Source organism: Mytilus trossulus, chromosome 4 (assembly GCF_036588685.1).
Source record: "Mytilus trossulus isolate FHL-02 chromosome 4, PNRI_Mtr1.1.1.hap1, whole genome shotgun sequence".
Lineage (NCBI taxonomy): Eukaryota > Metazoa > Mollusca > Bivalvia > Mytilida > Mytilidae > Mytilus > Mytilus trossulus.
Genome location: NC_086376.1, coordinates 35,412,846 through 35,428,887, shown reverse-complemented (window position 1 = coordinate 35,428,887; position 16,042 = coordinate 35,412,846). Strand labels below are relative to the sequence as shown.

At 32.2% G+C, this 16,042-nt stretch overlaps 1 protein-coding gene across 1 annotated transcript; it reads right to left on the bottom strand.

Annotated features, from left to right (window-relative positions):
- Window positions 1–1,521: 1,521 nt before the first annotated feature.
- Window positions 1,522–15,070, bottom strand: LOC134715195 (isocitrate dehydrogenase [NAD] subunit alpha, mitochondrial-like). Its single transcript, XM_063577217.1, has 11 exons — window positions 14,955–15,070; window positions 10,888–10,932; window positions 10,172–10,255; window positions 8,358–8,530; window positions 7,958–8,087; window positions 7,152–7,285; window positions 5,926–6,028; window positions 5,068–5,132; window positions 4,753–4,834; window positions 4,034–4,186; window positions 1,522–2,978 (listed from the first exon to the last, which is right to left on the bottom strand). The coding sequence occupies exons 1-11, from the start codon at window positions 15,000–15,002 to the stop codon at window positions 2,895–2,897; spliced, it is 1,101 nt and encodes a 366-aa protein (XP_063433287.1). The 5' UTR covers window positions 15,003–15,070; the 3' UTR covers window positions 1,522–2,894.
- Window positions 15,071–16,042: the final 972 nt, after the last annotated feature.

Sequence of the window (16,042 nt, the reverse complement as noted above, 5' to 3'; positions counted from 1 at the left end):
TACAGCCAGTGGGAAATATTTCATCCATACTGAACACATTGAAATGATTAATTCACTATCAATACAAGCAACTTGAAAGAAATACAACAGCTATTCAAATATCCTGTTTTTAGCTCACCTGCCCTGAAAGGTCAAGAGCTTTTCTCATCACTTGGCGTCCAGCGTTGATAAACATTTACAAAAATTTCTCCTCTGAAACTACTGGGCAAAATTTAACCAAACTTGGCCACAATCATCATTGGGGTACCTAGTTTGAAAAATACGTCTGATTACCTAGCTAACCAATCAAGATGGTCGCCATGGCCAAAAATAGAACATAGGGGTAAAATGTAGAATTTGGTTTATATCTCAAAAACCAAAGCATTAAGAGCAAATCTGAGGGTAAAATTGTTTTCAATAGTTCAACATCTATCTGCCCTGAAATTTTCAGACAAATGTTGGGTTGCTGCCCTGAATAAGTAATTTTAATGAAATTTTGCAGTTTTTGGTTATTAGCTTAAATATTATTATAGATAGAAATAAACTGTAAACAGCAATAATGTTCAGCAAAGTAAGATTTACAAATAATTCAACATGACCAAAATTTTCAGTTCACCCTTCTAGGAGTTATTGCCCTTTACAGTCAATTTTTAACCATTTTTCTAAATTTTAGTAATCTTAAAAAAATCATCTCTTTTAAAACTACTAGGCTAAATTTAACCAAACTTGGCCACAATCATCATTGGGGTATCATGTTTTGAAAAAATTGTCATATAACCCAGCCAACCAACCGAGATGGCCGCCATGGCTAAAAATAGAACATAGGGGTAAAATGTAGATTTTGGCATATATCTCTGAAACCAAAGCATTTAAAGCAAATCTACCTGCCCTGAATTTTACAGACAAATTGAACAACTCCTTGGGTTGCTGCCCCCAAATTAGAAATTTTAAAGAAATTTTGCAGATTTTGGTTATCTTGAATATTATTATAGATAGTATCATACTAAGATAGAGATGAACTGTAAACAGTAATAATGTTCAACAAAGTAAGATCTACAAATAAGTGAACATGACCAAATGGTCAATTGACCCCTTAAACAGGAGTTATTGCCCTTTATAGTCAATTTTAAACAATTTTCAAACATTTTTGTAAAATTTTACAAAATATTTTCCACTGTAATAACTGAGCCAAATTCTTTATAGAAAGAGAGAGATAAGAGCCTCTTTTTTTTTTTTTTTTTTTTTTTTTTTAGGTAGGATGAAATGTTAAATCCAGATATTGCTACAGACAAAACATTTCAATGAATATTTGTTAGTTGTTCAGAATTACAAACCTTTCTTCTCATGTAATATGTAGATTGTTTTGAAATAATTAGGTGATGTATCTTTATTTTTCAAAGAAGTGTTATTCCTATTACTACCACTTGTAGCTACAGGGAAAGATGGTTGAAATTCAGAATGCTAACATAAACCCCTTGGGTACTATAATAAGCTAAGGGGTGAAACTATCTACATTTATAAGATACAGAAATAACTTCTTAAGAGGTTATAAAGATTTATTGACTTCATGACATAAAACAAAATTAACAAACAATAACATCCACTTGTAAAAGTAAAACACATCTTCCTCATTGGACTTAATAAATAAACGTACTGAAAAATGTATGGTAACTCTTTTAAACAGGATTTTTTTAAGTTTTCCTTCCTTATCCTTGACATACTAGATGTAATCTGTTCAATGCAATTAAAAATATTTGTGTTAAATGGGCATACAGATACAGCCTATTTTCTTAATTTGTAAAAAACAAAATTAATAGAAATTTTGATGGATATAAACCAACTGCAGACTAAGAGAAAAATATAATTTTGAAAGAAAATATAATGTCACAAATGTCTATTTACATGAGATTCTATTCTACCGGTATAAGAAAGTTACAAATTGAACTTTTGAGAGAGAATTATCAAATGTTTTAATATCTCCCTTTCTAATAACGTGTAATATATGGCTTTTATTTGAATCCCTTTAAAAAAAAAAAAAAACATCTTTACATAAGGTCTTCTTCAGTGTCATTGTATCCCTAACTTCTACACAGTTTCCATTTCTACTTGAACCATGTGTAAAAACCTGCACAGACTTTTAATCCATCTATTAATTGATCTTTAAGCTTGTGCACATTGTTACCATTGCTGTGTGATATTGCAAAACTCACATTAATACCTGCTTGAATTTGTGAAGGCCTCAAGTTGGAACAATTTGACAGATTCATTCAGAAGAAACAATGTTATATGAGCAGAATTTCGAACAAAATAAAATGGTTTAAGTAGCACTGCACATGTAATTATGCCTTTAAAGATTTGTAATTTTGAATTTAATTAACAAGATATCAGAATATTTTTTGAAACAGCACATGGTCCTCAACTGTTTACAGAAGTCTTGTAACGAGGAACACAACATAGTGAAATACTAAAATGATTTTTTCATATAATTGAAAAAAAATAAAAATATCACATGGGGTACTACGGACATCTAATAAATTACAAAATACAATCAATTTCAGAATTCATTCAGTTACATAAGGTTTGTAATCATAACAATTTATTTAATGATGGAAATAACAATTAATTTACTTTTTTTATTATTTTCCTGAATTTTTCCAGTCTTCACGCTGAGTGGCAGCTTTCCGGGCCTGTAGATTTAACAGTACAGCGTGAACACTGTTTTTCATGACCTTTCCACATGTACTTCATGACAAGGGGTAGAAAATTATAAACCATTTTTACAAAATATGATCATATAATTGATATGCTTTTATTTAAATTATCCAAAAAACTGAACACAAAAATGAAAATGGCTGTCTTATTAAAAATATCTATAATAATTCTATTGCAAAATAATGTCAAATAGATAAGATATGTTAGGCCATTTCTTGAACCTTCCGACAAATTTCTTGAGTTAATTCTGAACACTTTGAAGATCCTCCTAAATCACCAGTCAAAACCTAAAAATAGAAATTTAAGTTATTCAAACTGGTCATATATATTGAGATTTGCAATTTATATATCTATATACATGTGTGGTAATCCTGTTGTTTTAAGAATTCAGATAGTCCATTTTAAATCATCCATTATTTCACTAGTCATGTAAAGTATACAAAATATTGCTTCGCCATAATTTAATCTAATAATGTATGCCATCTAAGTGAGTGTTTCAAAGGCTAAGTTTCTTCTATTTTTACTTCCACTGATCAACATTTTGCATTGTGTTGATGATGGTAAATATTTTTCCTGACACAAAAATCTAGGACGAACAAGTAGCATACTGTTGTCAGTATAAGAAAGTAACCTTTCAAAAGCCACTATTCCAATTTCTTCATTTATACCATTGTATAAAGTTTTAGAGCTAAAACTTATCTATTCCCTTTTTCTAGATAACATTTGATAATTTTACATACAAATATTAGACCAACTGACATGATCTTAACTCAACAATTGCTACAATATTGCTAGTAACACATATTTTCCTCCCTTTAAATCAAAAACAGTAAAAACAAGTGAAACTGCGAGCTACTGCTCACTGATGATACCCCCGACGCAAGTGGATAATATTAATAGTGTAAAAATATGCAAGTGTTCGGTAAACAGGAAGTTGTCGAGTAATGAATCTGAAAACGCATCACACGGTATATCTGACTTATATAAATCCTGAAACCAAATTTCAGAAATCCTTGTATTGTAGTTCCTGAGAAAAATGTGACGAAAATTTCAACTTGGCTATCATGTGTTAAATCATACAAGTGTTCGGTAAACAGGAAGTTCTCAAGTGATCAATCTGAAAACGCATCACACGGTATAGCTGACTTAAATAAACCCTGAAACCAAATTTCAGAAATCCTTGTATTATAGTTCCTGAGAAAAATGTGACGAAAAATATTCATGGGACGGACGGACTGACTGAAGGACAGACAGAGGTAAAACAGTGTACCCCCCTTTTTTAAAGCGGGGGTATAAATACAATTTTAAAAAAGAAATAAAACTATTCAATGAGTTAATTTACCTTTCCTTCTTTTATAACTTCAAATGCTGAAGCCTCTATTTTACGAGCATGTTCTGTATACCCTAGATGTCTAAGCATCATAACTGCACTAAGTAACAAAGCTGTTGGATTTGCCTTGTCCTGACCAGCTATGTCTGGGGCAGTACCATGTACCTGTAAACAAAAAAGTACCTTTCAGGAGCTGTGACTATACAAATAAAACATGGAATAAAGTTCTCTCCCTTTTTCTTCCTAGATATGTTACTATCAAAGAACTGTAAAACAACCTGGACTAACAAGGATTGTTTAACATCCCACAATTTGTGTACTAGGTGCATGGACAGTTATATAGAAACAATGCTATAAATAATCAATTGAAATAAACAAAATATCTTAAAAATATGATATACAGTATGAACAAGTGTATGGCAGTGCTGTATTTGATAGGTAGCAAGGTGCTATCACTTTTTGAGGATTCTAGATTCACTCAAGTTAATGAGTTGAAATTTATGTCATATGTATCTAAATGTTGTCCTCTAAATGTCTTATGTTTTGTTGTGCTTGGGTTGCTCTCTAGACTTCCTGCTTTCTGTCCTAGTCAGTTATTAAACCTTCATCTATCTCCAGACTAAAAACATTTAGGTGAGCAAGTTGCTAATTATAAAAAAAAAGTATGAACATAATCCAAATTGGTACAATATTCAAACCAAATTTGATTTTAAACAACAGATTCAACTTACAGATTCAAAGATAGCACCATCCTCTCCAATATTGCCACTAGGTGTCACTCCTAAGCCTCCAATTAATCCAGCACAGAGATCACTGAAAGAAATTAATTAACATTTATTGTTTGTTACATAAACATATTAACAAGGTTGATGTTATCTTAATCACCAAAAATATAAGCATTGTTAGAAATTATCTTATCAACTTCTGTTTACAACCAATTATCTTTATAAAATTTTTAATTTTTCTTATGAAAGAATTATTAACAATTATAAATTATAATAAAAATGTGTAATGAAAATAAAAAGTTGTGAATTATTGAACCATACCTTAAAATATCCCCATAGAGATTAGGCATAACTAATACATCAAACTGAGTAGGATCTTGTACCATCTACAAATATAACATGTTGACATTGTACAAACATAGAAGACAACAATGTTTTTTATGAAATTTTCCATCTTGTGACAGAAGATTAAGATGGGTTTTTGTTATAAAGTAGATGGAGAGATGTTGCACATCAACAATGTTGAAATTGAGAAACACCATTAATAATCTATGAATATGCAAATATTGAACTGAGTGAAGAGGTATGCATTTCTCGCTACATTGAAGACCTGTTGGTGACCTTCTGCTGTTGTGTTTTCAATGGTCAGGTTGTTGTCTCTTTGACAAATTCCCCATTTCCATTCTCAATTTTATGATATTGTTTAAGCTTGAGTTGTTATAAAGAATTATTGAAAATTCAGAAATAATTGAGTGCTTATATGATTGTGATTTTAGAAGAATGGACAAAAAATGATGATAAATCAATGCCATTTCAAGAAAATTTGAGTACAAATATATCAGTTAAATGGGACAGATATCAGAATGTGAGTTTTATGTTCTTGTAATATCACTGTGTTGCATCAATACACACCTAGTAATAATTTATGAATTTACAATAACAATATTTAGTACATATTTTTACACTTTTGTTTGCCAAAACAATTTCATATTCCAGCAGTTCTTATTCTATGAAATATATTTTTATTAATATAGTTATACAATCTAATACAAAATTTAACCTGAACATTGGTAAGGTTCAATCTAAACCTAAATGCAAAGTGAAATAATAAATTACTAGTTTTCGACTTACAGCTTTCTAAGCTGCAATGTACATGGAATGTGATATTTTTATACATACATTTAAACAAACTGTGTCTAAATACATTTCTCTAAATTTCATATCAGGATTTTTTTCAGCTACATGTCGACAGCATTTCAGGAAGAGTCCATCAGACATTCTCCTAAACATACAAAATGGAATATTTAAATACTAGAAAACTAACTTAAAATGCATGATGATCTTATATCTGGAATACAGAACATATGGCAAAAGATTGGCTGATAGCCATGATAGTAAAATTCTTCAAGTTTGCTAAAGACCAAAATTTTTAGGCCCAGGTACTGTAAACAGGGAAATTTTCGCGGTAGTATTATTTTCGCTATTTTCAGGGTAGCAGTTGGTACGCGAAAATAAAACTACCGCGAATTTCACTGGAAAAAGATGTGTTTCCTACCTATATCTTTCCATTACAATAGCTTAAGAAACAAATAATGAGTTAAGATTTTATTTTTATTTACAAATGAAAACTATTCACTCATCCAAATAAGTTATTGATTGATATCAGATTAGGTTACTACCAACATACAAGTATAATATAGTTCACTAATTAACGGTACACATGCAGTTTTAAAATTTAAAGATATTTTTTCGGGACATCGGGAAAACGTGAATTTAAAACGACACAAATCTAGATTCACTTGGCAAATCGAGAAATAAAGACGGAGCGAACATTTCCCGGGTAAAAGTACATATAAAGATTGAGAGCATGAAAACAAAAATAAACACTTGCAAAAAAATCCAGCCCTATTAAAATACCAAAAGACCTTACTTTAAGTGAAGGACTTTAAGTATTTAAGTGAGGGACTTTATGTATGTTCTAGTGGACATACAGCTTTTTTTTTTAACTATATAAGCTAAAATTAAATGACATGCAGACACTTTGAAGGACAAGGGAAACAAATTAAAGGTCAAGGTGCAATAGTATCTGTCAGGACTAGCAAGTATGTCTAAGATTGAACTTACAAAGCCAAATAACTTGGAAACTGGAATTCAACATATAAACAAGTGTGTTTTTTTTAATTTGTTTTACAATCTAAAGGACATAATGAATCTTTCCAGTATATGTTGACATTGTGACATACATGTACATATATGATATTTGCTTTATGTACATGTACAGCAGTAACTGAATCCCTGTTATTATCTATGGCATACTTGAAGGCATACTAACATGATATTAGCTTTATGTACAGCAGTAACTGAATCCCTGTTATTATCTATGGCATACTTGAAGGCATACTAACATGATATTAGCTTTATGTACAGCAGTAACTGAATCCCTGTTATTATCTATGGCATACTTGAAGGCATACTCTGCCACTCTCATTGAAGCTTCTTCTGTTATCAATTTTATACTTTGTACTACACCATCAACAATCTGAAATAAAAAGACTCTCAATTATTTGTTACTACCTACATCATACAAATATAATGTCACAACTTTCTTACTATTTGGTAAGACTGTTGCAAATACTTAGTAGGTAAAATTCTGTACATTATTATTGGACATTACACTGAAAGTATCAGGTTCATGCAATTTATGAACAAAGGAATACAATTGCCTCACTGAATATTTAGAAAGGCAAATAGAATTATGAGTGACAAATATTCACAGGATCAAAAAGATATCTCTCCTTGTTAGAGAGCAAACAATTATGCAACCGGCTTCTTACCACTCCATAATATATGTAGTGTTCTCTCCATTGTCCAAATTGAAACCATTTGAAACCTTTAAATTAAAAGCAAATCAAACCCCAAAAAAAATCCATTAACAAACCAGGATTTTTTTAATACTATAATTCTGATATATCACAATACATGATCTAAGCTTTGCTTCTGAAATGAAATACTATGCCTTAAATTCCATCAAAAGTAATCAACATGATCAATAAGACAGCAGTTTATATAAAACAGTATGATAATTAATTCAAATAGTACCTTAATACATTTTTATAATACATACATCACTATGGGTTCGAATTTTACTTTAGTCTATTCACAATATCTTTGACGTATCTCCCAATATTAATTTGTTAGTTTATAGACTTACTATATGTTCTATTCCACTGTACTCTCCTTCTGTATTTTCTCTAATTGTCACCAGATCTACATTGTTGTATGGTGTTTTAAAACCTTCTATAGATTTACATGGTCTTACATTGGCATATAATGTAAAAGCTCTGAAATAAGATAAAATAATTAAATTACAAAGAAGTTTGATACAATTCCATATATTTTTTTGACACTAAATGTGGGACAAAAATAAGTAATCCCAAAAAATATATTAATAGTATTTACACATATATGTTCAAAGCATTTATCTGTTTATATCTGCAGGGCATACATTTAGGTGGAATATTTTTTTCATCAATACACTTTTGAATAGTGAAACACTCTGAATAAATAGCAATAATTCAAACATTTGTGAACAACCTTATAGCTTGACTTACTTTCTAAGTGCTAAGTTCAAGGACTGGTGACCTTTTCCTATTGGTGTTGCCAATGGACCTTTCAGTCCAACCTTTGTTCTACTCATAGAGTCAAATATTTTTTGAGGTAGTCTAAAGTTTCCATCAGGACCTTTTACTGGGGTGACATCAACATCTTCCCATTCCACAGGTACCTGTTAAAAAATAGATTTTTAAAGCATTATAATATTTAAGTAGGTAACAGTATTGGTTTTTCATAATTTCCTAATCAGAACGTATATTTGTGGATTGAGGGGCTATTGTATATTTATGGATATCCGAAATCATGGTTTTGCCAAACTTTGCATACAAACTATAAACAATTTATTCTTTGGTGATTTTTTTATATAACCATACCCATGAAATTGGTATCCCTTAATCAGGGCTTCCAAAACGGTCATATATTCCGGTCATTTGTATAATGTCAGGTAAAAGACCGGCTGGGTAAAGCATGAAACGGTCATATACTTTTTAGTTTTCAAGGCTTTTTCGGTCATTTTAATATAATTCATGATCTTTTTGACCCAACATTTTGCCTTAAACAGCCATACATTTCCGGTCATAAAAGTGACATGTTGATTAATTACTATCAAAACAACCCTTACTTCAATACTTTCTAATTTTAATCAAGGCTAATTAGTTGTTGGACAGCTGAAAACTACCTGTTCATCAGGTGACAGGTAAACTAATTTCAGTACCGGACATCGTATAAATTAATCTGTCCATTCACAATTACTTTCGTACATTTCAGCGGTTTGAATCTAATTGATTTAGTCCAAAAGATCAAATTTATAATAAATACATTTATAAACTTGATTTCTTGAAACATTTAAAAAGGTTTTACATGAAAAATCGTCAGAACTACGTTGTATGAACAAGAACACGTGTACGCATGTGCAGAGGTGGGAAATTCAATTATGCATCCTACATTTCTTCAAAATTCTAAAACTATCATTGATACCTGTACCTAACGTTCATTTCAAGTATTTTGTTGAAGAAATAACGTGGAAAGAGCTTCTTCGCTCAGTCGTGCTATGTAAACGTACACGGATTTTACGTATCCGTTTATGGTCCATGTTTTACCATTGTCAAGTCAACATCCAGTTTTGAAAAATGTGACTTTAAAAACGAAAATAAAGTTCTTGACAACGTCATTTTGCACAATTAAAGAGTCTAATGCAGATATGAGCACGCTGATGTGCACACTTTGAATGATGCAATGCCAATTTTAACAGTTTATGTCAGAACATCAAATTCAAATCAAAGTAAAGTTTAATATCGTTTTTAATCTAATGTCAATCATTGGGATGGCCATCTGATTACCATAATTGCCTTTTGTGACTTAGTCTTGGGGATTAAAATTCGGATCAGATATAAAATGTCCGGCTGACTCAGAAAAATTTTGGAAGCCCTGCCTGTAATACTCATGAATTGACAGTAATTCAAATGAAGTTACCAGTATGGCCTTAGTTACCTGACATATAAAACTACAGAAACTAGGACACAGGAACAATTCAATTAGTTTAAATCAGCAAAATATTTTAACCATTATGTTACTGTACATGTTTTGTTAATATTTTGGGAAAATATAGTGTATAATACAGGAGGTTTTGGTATGGTATGGCACCCTACTGAATTATCTTGACACCCTAACCTTTTTTTTTAATATACAAATGTACGATAGACCATTTTTTAGAGTTAACTTTAAAATATGCAGTACTATCCAAACTGAGAATAATGTAGAATAGTACCAAGACGGTTTTAACATTATGTATAATAAGGTATTAGATACACACCCCACTAGCACTGAAGATATCTTTAACAGACTGTGATATTTCTGGACCAATGCCATCTCCTGGTATCATGGTGATCTGGTGAACCTGTTTAAAATATTACCTAGAGTATGAAATGTCTTAAATAGTTAAAAATATTAAAATTAATTGTTAATTTTAAAAAGCCAAATATACAAAGTATATTCACACATGTTACATGATGATCTATAACCCAAAATTATTTGATTTTTAGAATACATTTGCCAGTCACTTTCAGTTGGTAACATTCTTGACTTCTGGCCTAAGTACAATGTTCATATCATTTGTAACAATTTCTCCTTATTGTTAACTTATTTGTACTATTTCTACATTGTACTGTTCAAACAAATTGGATTTTTGTTCATAGATAATTGAAGTTGTAAGTATCATTAAAAATTCTATGATGAGAGTGGTCTTCGATAAAAAAAACTGCCTGTGTGTATGTTAAAAAAATTATAAATAAAAATGGATCCTTTTTTCGTACTTGTAGTCTTGCATAGGTATATTTTATCAGAAATATTTATGTCAGTTGGAAAATGGCATATTGAATGGCACTGGCAAATCATTGAACCTCTTCAAAATCATCATTGGATGAAATTTCATAAAAACGGAAACTCAGAAATATATTTTTTATCAGGACAATTTGTGAAGGTTTGTGCTGCATCATTCATAACAATATAACTACATGTAAGTAAACTTACACCAGAAGACATCTGTCTGCATGATGAAAGACTTTGTGGTGTCACCTTAAAATAAATTTAAAAAAAATTATACAACATTGAACCCATATTGAACAAATAGTTTATTGTACATACTGTTCAGTTTTTCCCTGGACTTTTAATTTTTGCCAGAGGAGTGGCCTCCTGTCTGTTTGAGATGCCCGAGTCAATTATACTTTACAGAGTTCCATAGAGTCATCTACAGATTGATCTTCAGATGAAAGCCAGGGAGCTGTCAGCACTCTGACTAACCTAGGCCATCAAAGTTATCACTCTTGATAAATATTTGTCTATTTCTAGAGATGCGTGTTGGAGGGTAAAAAATCACCCTTTCAATGTTCTGAAATTTCCAATGCCCAGAGTCAGGATTGAACCAGGGACCGTCAGTACTGTAGAGAACGGTCTTTTATCACTAAGCCAAGCACACATACACATAAATAGGAGTTTAGCATCAATAAAAGAAAGTGTTTAAATCTACATGTTTACATTTACTCTGATGTTTTGTCAAAAGATTGTAATCCTAAGGTCAAAACCTTGACACAACTTAAATGTCCTCTTCTTATTTAATCTTAATTTTGAGCACTGTTTCTTTAAATAATATCTATTATCGCACCTTAGATGAATTATCACGTTGTGATTGGTTAAATGCCGTCACATGGTGACCCCCTATGAGACCGTATGGGGTTAGTAAGTTTCATATGGGGTTCATGACACGTTAATGACGACATCATCTATTAATGTTGTTGTGTTTCATTGTTTATTTCAACAAACCGCCGCAGAAAAAGTCCAGCGTCCGATAAATTTGTTATACGGTTAACTACTGACCCCCTACGGATCCATAGAGGGTGAATAAAATTCATAGGGGACTCGGCCTCCGGCCTCACCCCCTATGGATTTTACTAACCCTCTATGGATCCGTATGGGGTCAGTAGCGAACCATATAACTTATAGTGGTACTTTCATTTAGTCCACCAATAAATCAACATTAACGCTATTTGTCTGCAATCACCAAAGGTTTCCGTAAATTTTGACACCATAATATGAAATATCTGACACCACAATGGAAAATTGATAGTGGAAGGATGTCATTAGTTCAAGCTGAGCAGATACTCGGGTCAACTAGGACAGATTTCTAAATAGCGATGAAGTGTATGGACTATGTGGAGTACGCCGGTTAGGCACAATCAAACATGATATGCATTAGTCAAGAGAGTTCCGAATGGTCGGGGATTCCCTCAGAGTTACTATAGACGGCCAAGCTGACAGACGTGTTCCCTAATCGTAGGAGCCTGGAATTCGGTGCTGTACACAGACCCGTGTAACTCTCAGCCTAAGAGTATTCAGCGACACTCTTGGGTAAGTCATATATATATATTAGTATACTTATGTCACCACAATTGGTGTCAGAAGTTGTTTGACGAACTCACTGTTTGTTTACATTATCTGGCGGCAAATTTTTCAAATTTTGGAAAAGAGAAAAACTTGTTTTCTCTTTTATTTAAAGAGATATATGATAAAAGTAAGAAGTATTATTCACTTTGTACTGTGCTTAAAACTTTTACATTATATTTAATACAATTTTTGTTGTTTTCAGTTGTCCAGTGACATTGAGACCCCCCTCCCCCCTTTCCCCAGCTACTATAGTTTGATAAGGGTACATCAGATGTTCTGATGTTTGCGTTTTGATATAGTATTTATATCCTTCCCTGTAAGGGTACATCAGATGTTCTGATGTCTGCGTATTGACAGATTCTATTTCCTTGACCCCCCCCCCCTCTTTTTTTTTTTTTTGTTTATTTGTTGTTTTGATTTTTTTTTTATTGATTTTTTTTTGTCGTGATATTATTTTGAATAGTACGCCACATTTTGATTCGTAGTACGTATTTCAGCATTTTGAGATAGCGTATATCATTTTTGCGCGTTGACTTATTTTGATCGTTACGTGACACTATTTGATCTCGTGTACGTTTTGATTTTTAGATTTTGATACATCGCATATTTTTTGGACCGTGAATTTTTGCGTATATTTATTTTCTGCAAAATACTACAAAATGTCACAGCCAATTAATATCAACACTGCTACAGTTGAAGAACTCAAAAGTATTAAGAGTATTGGCACAAAGAGAGCTGCGATCATTACAGCTGCTAGAGAGGAGAGAGGACAACTTACCATAGAAGATTTGAAATTACTTGAAGGTATTCCTAACACCATATGGGACCCTTTGGTTGACGAAGGAGCAATTGTTGTGGAACCACTGGAACGTACCAAAAAAGACATAGATCCAAAGCAAAGAGTTCGTGAATTAGAGGAGCAAATGAGTGGCATGAATGCCGTAATCAAACAACGAATGCAAGAAAAGCAAGTAGCACTACAAGAAATGCAACATCAAATGCAAACTATGCAAGATGATTTTGAAAAAAGATTTATTGACCAAAATGCAAAGTTTCAGAAATGCATTGAGCAAATGGAGCATGACCATAAAGAAAATACAGACGCGCTGTCAGTAGAGTTTGAGAAAAGAGAAAATGAAATGCGTGAAGAAATCAGGATTAGAGACAACAAAATGAAACAAGCAGATGAAATGAGACTCACCACTGAGAGAATTGAGAAGCTATTTCCGTCCGGAATTTACAGTAAACAAGAGGACAGGAAACCATTAATAACTGCATTGAAGTCAAGCTCTGGATATACTCCAAAAGGTTATTTACAAGACAGGAGTGAAAAGAGAGTTGAAGGACCGTCTGCTCCAAAGTTGGCAACTTATGATGGAAAAACAGATTGGCGACCTTATTTCCTACAGTTTAGTCACATTCACTGTAGGGGATTGTCTGGAGAAGATAGTACAGACGACAGATGTTTAGATGTTATGAGGAAAGTGTTGGAAAAGGACCATCGTATACATAGACATTGTTTCGGGGGTAACATTGGTATGTATAGGAAATGGAAAAGTTACTTTCCGAATTGTAAATTTGGGATTTCCCCTTTTTTGTTGATGGAAGAGAAATATCCTGATATAAGATCGACAGTATGCAACATGGATATCAAAGATATTATTATTGAGACAGATGCGCCTTACCTTAGTAACAAAGGAGGAAGAACAGGATGTCCATCTATGACTTATGACATAGCTCAAAAATTGGCAAATCTATTCAATGTATCTCTCATGGAGGTAGCCTGTGTTACAACTTCAAACGTTCTGAAGTTGTATAACATAAAGCATTAGTTCATGGATTTATGTGATTTTAAAACTGTACAAAGCTTTGTTTAGTAGTTATGCCTTTAACTTTTATGTGTGCTTTATGTGTGGGATAAAAACATTTGTCACGTGTGCGTACCTGTATATATGTTTGTTTATTCATGTTTTATCGGTTTTAGTTAATCTAAGACTTTTGATGTGAGATAATATCTGTCTTGGATTTGCAGACGAACTTAATTCTAAAAACTTGAACGGTAACGAAATCCTATCAAATAGAAGGGAGAGGAATGTGGAGTACGCCGGTTAGGCACAATCAAACATGATATGCATTAGTCAAGAGAGTTCCGAATGGTCGGGGATTCCCTCAGAGTTACTATAGACGGCCAAGCTGACAGACGTGTTCCCTAATTGTAGGAGCCTGGAATTCGGTGCTGTACACAGACCCGTGTAACTCTCAGCCTAAGAGTATTCAGCGACACTCTTGGGTAAGTCATATATATATATTAGTATACTTATGTCACCACAACTATATGGGATTATTATTTCTGTTGTTTTCAAGGGCAAACCTTCTTTTATAACTTTCAATAGTTTCAGAAAGAGTACTGATCAACAGCCAAACATTTCGTTCATATAAACAACATAATCAATATCCGTAAAACAGTATATCTGTTTCCTAACATAATGAACTGAGTGATGAAAGATGATAAATAATTTTCTGGGAGTCTGAACTTATCTTTGTAAATGAAAAGATGGAAATCAGATTCCTTGATTCTTAATCCATGTAGTCGATCTAATAACCCTGCTTTAAATATATGGTCAATTTCTGTAAATTACGCTTAAATTATGCTTCACCTTTTCAGAAAAGCAGACAATCGCTTTCCTCAGCAACCGGCTTGCCATGTTCAGAAAATCAACCTTGTCAAGGACGTTGATTTAGTAAGAATCCGTCAGACGTTTTATGCAGTTTGACAGAGTTTCAAATTTATACAAAAGGTAAAACGCACAACAACGGACTCTTAATTTGATATTATAGTCTTTTCTCAAAAAGTATTAGCCGAAAATTATTGCTAGACCTACATACTAAAATATGCAATTTATTGACCATACATCAAATTCTTATTTATAATAACATACAACCATTATGATAAAGAGTGATAACAATGATTGAACTCGAAGTTTATTTAAACGGGATTCGATTTTACTAAGATCGTTTCTTGATTTACGTGCACGGTAAACATCATCTTATTAAAAATGAGGATGTGCTTTACCGTTTGAAATAAGTTTTCTATAGGTACAACCAAAATTCGAAACCAAATCTTTATATCTATGAAAGAAGAATTTTGTAAAAGTTTTAAGATATTTGTGGTAATGAAATTCTTGACTTACCAATTTCAGTACCAGTAACACATAGATTATATTCGTTTTCATTTAAAAGTAACGTCACTACAGACACAGGTAAAGCGAATGAGTTGTGAAATATTAACACCGTAAAACTGTTCCAAACGAACATCACCATAAAAAAAAGAAGGAAAATTAACAATAGAGAAAGAAAAATAGGCCCTTTTCCCTTAGACCTGTAAATCCCTATGTTCTATTTTTAGCCATGATAGCCATGTTGGTTGGATGGCAGGGTCATTGAATAATTTTCCATTCAAGACACTCTATCAAAAATTGTGGCCAAGCCGGTTTAAATCTATTTGGCCCAGTAGATTAAGTGGATAAGGTTATTGTAAGAGTGCAACAAATTACGATTTAAAAAAAAACAAAACTATAAAAGATAATAACTCCTAAAGGGGTCAATTGAACATTTTGGCTATTTGACTTATTTGTAGGTCGCATACTTTGCTGACCATGATTATTGCTGTTTACAGTTTATTTCTATCTATTATAATATTTAAGATAGTAACCCAAAACTGCAAAATTTCATTAAAATTACCAAT

Excerpts from the sequence above, each read along its gene's own strand:
- LOC134715195 (XM_063577217.1), bottom strand. The coding sequence starts at position 15,002 with ATGGCAAGCCGGTTGCTGAGGAAAGCGATTGTCTGCTTTTCTGAAAAG. Across the intron at positions 10,933-14,954 it reads TTGTCTGCTTTTCTGAAAAG|GTGACACCACAAAGTCTTTC; the intron begins GTGAAGCATAAT and ends ATTTATTTTAAG. Across the intron at positions 8,088-8,357 it reads TTGAACTTAGCACTTAGAAA|AGCTTTTACATTATATGCCA; the intron begins GTAAGTCAAGCT and ends ATCTTATTTCAG.